This window comes from Branchiostoma floridae, chromosome 13, assembly GCF_000003815.2.
Source record: "Branchiostoma floridae strain S238N-H82 chromosome 13, Bfl_VNyyK, whole genome shotgun sequence".
NCBI classification, from domain to species: Eukaryota; Metazoa; Chordata; class Leptocardii; order Amphioxiformes; family Branchiostomatidae; genus Branchiostoma; species Branchiostoma floridae.
The window spans coordinates 2,723,227-2,732,563 of NC_049991.1; the positions used below are offsets into that span (position 1 = coordinate 2,723,227).

Here is a 9,337-nt window from a genome sequence, read left to right on the forward strand (position 1 = left end):
TTTAATGCTCCATAGTAAGCGGTGAACCAGACTGAAGAGGACGTAGTACATGTATGAAAAATCACAACTGCAACCATCGTTCTTGCTGAAGACAGTCATGTTTTACAACTCGACCATCAACACTGATAAGAATATTCTCTCTGTTGATTCTCCTTTGACATACAGATAGGACTACAATGATTTACAGATAAACCACTCTTAATCTTAGTCACATTTTTACAGTGTAAAATTCATTCCGGGCGATAGGAATAGGTAGGTATGCTGTAATATTTTCCAAGTATCATTATTTGGGTTCTTATCATAGGCAATGTGCGAATCTGTACTATTACAATTTATGAACATCGGGATATTTTCATTTTGCTCGAGATATTTCTTCTCTTTGACGTATAAAAATAGACATACTTTAAAACTTCTTTATCAAAATATACATATTCCTTAAAATACCTTGTCGGCACAAGATATACTCTTGTCTGATTTCAGGTCATTCTTTTAGAAAGTCCTCAACTTGTTCCACACCGGATGAAATTATCACCCTGTCCGACTCCTGGTTGTCCAGCCACATCGTCAGTTCACTGGCTACCAGCGACAGCACCTTCCTGGTGTGAAAGTCCTGGTACTGTCGGTAGTAGGGACAGGAGAGGTCGGTACCGGTGGGGGTGACGCCTCGCTCGCATGCCGACAGCTCTACGCTGTTGGTCGACTCCCACGGGCAGGGATCGTCGGCGATGTAGTTGACCAGGACCGTCTCACCTGCGACCACGTCATGGTAGATGGGGGCTACTCTGGACAGGCGGGGATCGTAGTACGTGCGGGGTGGCGGACTCTCTGCTGGTGCCTGCCTCTTCGCCTGTGGTCGGGAGTCGTCTTCTAGCTCCTCAGCTTTCCTCTTCTGACGCCTTCGACGGACCTTATAGCCATCAGCAGCCGTCTCCTTCCCAGAAGCTGCCCGTTTGGCTCTGCGGTAAAGGCGGGCGGCTCGACGGACAACCCTACCGCAGCTGTGCTCGACCGTGCCCTTCACGTCGCCTTCCCCCTGATGTGCAACAATCTTCTCTGCTGCCTCACGGAGCGTCGCCACTGAGACACGGCGATCATCGGGACGAACAGTGGGCTCATCGTGCTGAGAGTCGCTTACTGGGGAGACAAAATGGACAAAGTCGAACGAGATAACGGTATCTTCAAATGACACAAAAAAATCATACAGCCTTGGAATTTGTAAGGTATGATCTGAAATAAATCTATCTGTAGAGAGTGTGAGAGATGACAGTCTCAAGTTACCTCTGTGTCCGAATGTTAGTGCCGTGAACGTCACACGTGACTAACCATTACTTCCATCGTGAACCACTTCCACGGCTGGTTCAGCTGCCTCTCGGAGCGTCGCCACAGAGTCACGGCGATCACCGGACTGAACAGTGGGCTCATCGTGTTCAGAGTCAGTTGCTAGGGAGACAAAATGGACAAAGTCAGACGTGTTGGATGATAGTGGCATCTTCAAGTGACAACAGAATCATACAATGTCGATGTTAGTTAGACATCCAGTGTCACTGACGAAGGATAGTGGATTATATCCGAAACATCTGACCATTTCCAAAACCATATCCAGTTGCTCGAGTAACTACTTTTTGGAGAATCATACAACCTTTGTATGTATGGTAGTTGATCTGAAATAAATCCATCAGTGGAGAACGTGGGAGATGATCATGACAGTCAGAAATTACCTCTGTGTCCGAATGTTAGTGACCGTGAATGCTAACCATGACTCCCGGTGGTCTCCACTTCCACACACAAGGCCGGTTCAGGAACGTCAACCAGTCTGCAGACGTCAGGACGCTCCAGACGGATGGGTGATCTCTCCTTCCCGCCATCACCCTGGCCCAAGTCGGGCGTCTTCGTCTCCATATCTCCAGAAAATGGGCGGCAAACTTGGCGAAAAGTGTGTCAAGTTGACTCGACAACAAGGCGGCGTTCGAAAACTTTCGAATTTGACACAACGCGCAGGCGCGGTGCCCATTTGTGACGTCTTGTATAGAACATTCGAACAGTGGTTCGTTTTGAGGTAAACAACGTCAGAGGGGAACGACTGTAGGGCTGATGCAGATTTCACGATCGGATGCTATGTAACTTATTCATCTGCAATCAACATACAACAACGGTACACTCTTTGTCTGGCAGCTTGTAAGCAAAGTCTTATTGTATCCTTACATGATGGTAGATCATTGTAGATAAGAAAACGGCGGAATTGTTAACTTTGATAGTTACTCGCAAGTAGTTAGCGTTACCACAAACGTATTTTTTTCTTCGGAAATGGCCGAAAATTAATGCGCGTACGGATGCTAACCATTTAATCAAATCAACATGGCCTTATCATGTAAAGAATTAGATTAGTTTCCTAAAATCATAAGTGTAGTTCAATTGCTTTGTATCTGCAATTTGCCACACATTGTAACATTTACAATAGTGCAATCAAGTGCTTATTATTGTATGAATACCGGACATATTCATACGCTGTACTTAAAGTTCAGAAAGCATTCTATCAGAAAAAATGCCGTGCATTTACTATAGCTTCGGGTTTTATAAACCAGACCTGAAGCTCTACACGCTTGCGGCAACTCAGGTAGTCAAACATGTGCACTTAGCGGGTTTGCCCTGTTATGTTGTTTTCCTCCAAACGAACCGCTGTTCGAATGTTCTATACCAGACGTCACAAATGGGTGTGGCGCATGCGTGTTGTGTCAAATTCGAAAGTTTTCGAACACCGCCTTGTTTTCGAGTCAACTTGACACATGCACACTTCTCGCCAAGTTTGCCGCACATTTTCCGGAGATATGGAGACGAAGACGCGAGACTTGGGCCAGGGTGATGGCGGGAGGGAGAGATGACCTGTCCGTCTGGAGCGTCCTGACGTCTGCTGTCTGGTTAACGTTCCTGAACCCGCCGTGTGTGTGGAAGTGGTTCACACCGGGAGTCATGGTTAGCATTCACGGTCACTATTCGGACATTCGGACACAGAGGTAATTTCAGACTGTCATGATCATCTCCCACGTTCTCTACAGATAGATTTATTTCAGCTCAACTACCTTACAAAGGTTGTAACGTTACGATTCTTTCTATCCTTTGGAGAAAGTGTTACCGTCCAACTCGTCCGACTCTGTCCATTTTGTCTCCCTAGTAACCGATTCTCAGCATGATGAGCCCGCTGTTCGTCCCGATGATCGCCGTTAGTCTGTGGCGACGCTCCGAGAGGCAGCTGAACCAGCCGTGTGTGTGGAACTGGTTCACACCGGCAGTCATGGTTAGTCACGTGTGACATTCACGGTACTAACATTCGGACACAGAGGTAATTTGAAACTGCCATCTCTCACGCTCTGTACTGATAGATTTATTTCAGATCAACTACCTTACAAATTCAAAGGCTGTATGATTTTTTTGTGTCATTTGAAGATACCGTCGAACTCGCCCGACTTTGTCCATTTTGTCTCCCTAGTAACCGACTCTCAGCATGGTGAGACCATATTTCGGTCCGGCGATCGCCGTACGGGTGTGTCTGTGGCGACGCTCAGAGAGGCAGCTGAGAAGGGGGAAGGCGACGTGAAGGGCACGGCCGGGCACAGCTGCGGGCGGAGTGTCCGTCGAGCCGCCCGCCTTTATCGCAGAGCCAGACGGGCAGCTTCTGAGGAGACGGCTGCTGGTGCCTCTAAGGTCCGTCGAAAGCGTTAGAAGAGAAAGGTTGAGGAGTTAGAAGACGGCTCCCGACCACAGCCGAAGAGAAAGGCGCCAGAGAGTCCGCCACCCCGCACGTACTACGATCCCCGCCTGTCCAGAGTCGCGCCCATCTACCATGACGTGGTCGCAGGAGAGAGTGTCCTCGTCAACTACATCGCCGACGATCCCTGCCCGTGGGAGTCGACCAACAGCGTGGAGCTGTCGGCATGCGAGCGAGGCGTCACCCCCACCGACCTGTCCTGTCCCTACTACCGACAGTACCAGGACTTTCACACCAGGAAGGTGCTTTCGCTGGTAGCTAGTGAACTGACGATGTGGCTGGACAACCAGGAGTCGGACAGGATGTAAAATTCATCCGATATGAAATAAGTTGGGGACTTTTTAAAGAATGACCTGAAATCAGAAAAGAGTATATCTTGTGCCAACAAGGTATTTTAAGAGATGTATATTTTTATATAGAAATATTGTAAAGTATAGCTTTTTTGATACGTCGAAGAGAACAAACATTTTGTTTACAAATTGTATGCCACTATAGTGGCTTAAAACCACAGCGCCATTGAAGAACAGGCTGGCTTTTTGACCAAATAAATCTATATAACGAAAATCGTGCAAATCCACAAGTGATGTGACAGCCTCTTATGATGAAATTTCAAAACATTTGTATGAAATAATATTACACTATGAGTCAAATATTGCAGTGCGCCTACTACCCCTTTGCATTCATGAAAAATTTGAAAAACATGACAAAATTTTTATGATGGACTGGTCCAAATGACTCTGCTGTTGTCGTTATTACCTTCGCCAAGAAGGTTGTTCACGGTGACGTTTGTGGTTGGGTTTGTGATTGGCCGGGATGGGTGGGTTTGTGATTGAGAGTGTTTGTGACTGCGTGGGTTTGTGGTTGGGTTTGTTATTGGCCGGGATGGGTGGGTTCGTGATCGAGAGTGTTTGTGGCTGCGTGGGTTTGTGGTTGGGTTTGTGATTGGCCGGGTTGGGTGGGTTTGTGATTGAGAGTGTTTGTGACTGCGTGGGTTTGTGGTTGGGTTTGCGATTGACCGGGTTGGGTGGATTTGTGGTTGAGAGTGTTTGTGGCTGCGTGGGTTTGTGGTTGTGTTTGTGATTGGCCGGGTTGGGTGGATTTGTGGTTGAGAGTGTTTGTGGCTGCGTGGGTTTGTGGTTGGGTTTGTTATTGGCCGGGATGGGTGGGTTTGTGATTGAGAGTGTTTGTGACTGCGTGGGTTTGTGGTTGGGTTTGCGATTGGCCGGGTTGGGTGGATTTGTGGTTGAGAGTGTTTGTGGCTGCGTGGGTTTGTGGTTGGGTTTGCGATTGGCCGGGTTGGGTGGATTTGTGGTTGAGAGTGTTTGTGGCTGCGTGGGTTTGTGGTTGGGTTTGTGATTGGCCGGGTTGGGTGGATTTGTGGTTGAGAGTGTTTTTGACTGCGTGGGTTTGTAGTAGGGTGTGATTGTGGACAGCATGACTGAAGAATCTGTGGATGGATCGGATCTTCCAGTGGCAGGTGGTTCGGTGTAGCTAAAACAAACCCTGAATCCTGCAAAGCGGGACCTCATTTGCCTGCTATGTGAGGGAATGCTAGAATAAGCTTCTTTTGTTGAGATAGGGATTACATACTTGTTTATATCCAAGCATAGATTATGTAGATGTGGAAATGTCATTTGCATAATCAGAATATTTCATGGAAATATGAGGTCTCCAAACTCTTATTTAGGTGTTGAAAGACTTTCCCATTGAATTATGCGTCAGCAAAAAAGCGCTCCTAGGACCGTCGACCTAGGACGAAATATAAACTTTCATCGCTCCTCAGTGCTATTGTTAAAGGGGCGAGCTCTGCAAATCAAGCGAACAACTTTATGGCATGTTTCTTCTCACAAGGTGCTTACTTGTCCTTATATGGGCCAGTAAACATTTGACCTTGTTGTCTTCGAATGCATCAAGGCTTTTTTTAAAGAATGTATTGAACACCTGGATGTTTGACGTGTGTACACCTACATGCATGTGTCGATCTATTTAAATTCAGTTGCATGTCCAAGTAGAAAGGTACAAAAAACGGAAGTTCTGCTGCAGTACCCAGGTCACATACTAGGGGACCCAAAATCGACCTTGACCTTCACCTTTCCAACACCCACCCACATACCAAATATCGTTGTATTCCTTCAAAAGATCTTTGAGTCATGCTGACCACAAATTTAAAAATCCGGAAACACAAAGAAACACACCCACCCAAAATAATATCACCATTTTTCATGGAGATAAAAATACTGTATTTTCAGGGTCTGTAACTTGTGTGCTGATAAACTCAAGTTCAGCAGGAAGTAAAGTGAAATGAAATGGGCAAAAATGGGAGCCAACGGGGGAACTCCCACTCTGTTCTTGGCGAAGAGCCATTTTATGTTTCGCGTGTTGCTATGGTAATTTGACATCAAAGGTGAGTTGCCATTGTTGTGCACACAAGCCTGGCCTAACTATGCTACATATCTACACCGGAAAACCTAACGTTATCCTATTGCAACTTTCAACAGACTTCATATTGCACGTGATGTGCGTGTGACATACCGGTTGAATGCAATCATATGAAACTTAATCTGAATCTATTGTGAGTTAAGGGAGTCACACCTGGATGAGGCACCTAGCCATAAATATTTAAAGAATGTCATCCATAAAATGTACCTGCTGTGGCCTTATGAAGGAACCAAAGAAAGAATACCGTGCATGGCATAGAAAGACAAGTTTTATATGCTATAGTGACATTTGAAGGACCTTCAATAATGTACGACGTATAACAGACACTTGACGTCACAAGGAAGTAACGGGGGTTGCAACAGGTGAGATCTGAAAGGTGGGTACCAGGAGGGGGCATCCCCATGCTATATGTTTGTAAATTATACATATCAATTGTCTCTTTTGCTATTGTGATCTTCCTTCAAGTGTATGATTGAAAGACTTTCCGGGTTTATGTTATGGTATGTTGCTTGATGTTACCATGAACAGATGCACTTGAGACAAAGTCTATATATACATGAATAGAAACTTGCTCCCTGTTTCAGTTCACATTCACATCGACGCTGTGCTGAGTTCTCACGCACCAAGAGAGTGAGTTTCATGTTCTGAATTTATATCCAATACTTTCTGGGTTGATGTTTTCTTTTGTTTCCTTTAGAAAATTGTGTATTCCAAGTTTTCGACCTGAGTAAGGGATCTGCTACAGTGCAAAGCAGATTTACCTGCTGTATGACAGTATCTAATGGCTATAAAGCCGTGTCCCAGCTGCAGTTGTTATGCCTTGTATGTTAGTTTTAATAGGCCACTGCGTCTAAGTGTATCGCTGTTTTGTATGCTGAAATGGAAAGATCATGACAGTGACTATATCTGATTATTGTTTCTGGTCAATAACTGTACATGTGCATTTTCTTGGCCTTGGAACTTGCTTGCCGATTGAACATGTCTTTATATGTCTTTGTAATATATCTGCTGAGACTACGTGAAACAGCAGGCATGAGTAACGTTTTTTCTCCCTTTTTCTTAAGCCAGAAGGATATCCTGAATCCGTCCACGTCATGGCGTTGGATTTAAAACTGCTGACAATGGCGATGATGGCGCTCCTGTACTCAACAAGGGCACAGCGCACTGAAGGTATAGATAAATTAATTTGCAGCTAGTATTTCATTCATATCTGTGGTCTGTGGTAATGCACGGTTTCGAGGTTTTAGTTCAGATTCCTCACTATTTACTGCGAAATGACATTAAATGCTAACAAGCTAAAAACCACAGTGGTGTGTTTCAGTACCCTGGTCGCCAGAGAACAGCGCTCGCGGCTACGATTCTTTACCGAGCCCCTAGCAACATCCCCCGTAAATCGAATTTAGCCGGCCCGGGAAGTTACGCATTCACGCAGTAACTTCAAGGCGTAACTCCCTTTATTAATAGCCGGCTAAGTTGTACTATGATATCCAGGGTGAACATTTTGTCTGGGCCCCTACCTCTCTTCCTCGTATGACCCAGTTGTTTGCGTCTGACTTGAATGTAAAGCGATTCTTTGACCTCGCCGAGGTTCGCCTCTACAAAAATTAAGTGCAACTTATGCAAATTTTGACTTAATTTGCATACCTTCTGAGGGAAATCTATATTTACAGTGTTTTCCATTATAGGACTAAAATACGTGTAATATAATGTTGATGTAGTTTGTGGCAGGTGGAAGAGTAGCAGATACCAATCATGCAAATTTGTACCAAGATTGCATAATTAATGTGGAAGAAGTGTCATATTTCTTCTAAGTAATGTAGTAAATGATTGGATTGTCAACATTGCGACCTGTGTAAGTTAGTTGAAGGTGTACATAACCAAGCATGAATTATGCAGATGTGAAAGTCATTTGCATATTCAGAATATTGTATGGAGACATGAAGTCTCCGAACTCTTGTTCCATGTGTTTCTGTTTGATTTTGCCATGGACTTCTGTATGCCTTTGTCATACTTCGATTTCACAGTACTTACTGTATTTCATTGGTCTTGACTTCAGTTGAGTTGTTAATAAATATGTTCCCAGATAGTATTCATTGATGTAATGTGGAGGAGTTGAGAAACTGTTATCACTTAAGTTTCACTTCAGCCAGAATTTGTGTACATATTTTTTTTTTCAGAATGTATCCGTTGGACTCCCTGGTTTAACCGTGACGGTCCCAGCGGTAGCGGTGACTGGGAATTATTATCCAACATTCGGCGGGAGAACCCCGGGCAGATCTGCTCCACTGCCTCGGCTATCCAGGCTCGTGTGCGAGGGACACACGTGGACGCTTCCCAGACAGGAGAGCGGTTCCAGTCATATGACAAGACAGTTGGCCTTGTCTGTAGGAACTCCAACCAGAGTGACCGAAAGTGTCTGGACTATGAAGTGCGCTTCTGCTGTGAACCTAAGCCTGGTACAAGTTGATATTTATAATGATAGTTCACCTTTATCCTTGAGATAACCTATATCCATTAAAAAAACACAAGATATTTATATATGGGTGTCAAGTCAACGGTTGGTGATTTCAAATTGCCATATTTGTTTCAAATTGCAGTTTTTTGAAGCCACTGACATTACCAAACACTAACCCTCTAAAAACAACGAATATAGATATATCCCCGAACGATACATCCCCGCGGATAAAAGTGGACTTAAGTGTTAGTACCTTCTGTCTTTGCCTTTCCCATGTAAAGCAATCTTATACAATGTATAATATTTTCTATTGCACGGTTGGGTTATCAGTCTTCCTCTTGTTAGATAAATTAATGAACCCTTGTCATTTTAAAGGTCAAATAGCATGATTTATTCCTTCTTTCTCACATATATTTTGAAGGGGGGATCTATACCCCCAGCCAGAAACAGATGACCAGATGATATGGTGTTTTTTTCATTAACTCCCCAGCCCCTACAGAGTATGACAAACTTCAGTCGGAAGTGGAAAAGTTGGCACAGGACCTCCCCCGGACTTTGCAAGAGCTAGGACTAACCAGTGTCGTACAAGATGTACAGGAGCTGAAAACTGACGGTAAGGGCACGGTCATAAAGGTCGTGCGATCATGGTACGATTTTGACGCCATTTGATTTTCACGGCA

The 9,337-nt window shown here is 44.7% G+C and overlaps 1 protein-coding gene across 1 annotated transcript; it reads right to left on the reverse strand.

The window, feature by feature from the left end:
- Positions 1-4,515: 4,515 nt before the first annotated feature.
- LOC118429326 (extensin-like) lies at positions 4,516-5,199 on the reverse strand. Its single transcript, XM_035839807.1, has one exon. The coding sequence runs from the start codon at positions 5,197-5,199 to the stop codon at positions 4,516-4,518; it is 684 nt and encodes a 227-aa protein (XP_035695700.1).
- Between the last annotated feature and the right edge of the window lie 4,138 nt (positions 5,200-9,337).

Coding starts and splice junctions, on each gene's coding strand:
- LOC118429326 (XM_035839807.1), bottom strand. CDS start 5,199: ATGCTGTCCACAATCACACCCTACTACAAACCCACGCAGTCAAAAACA.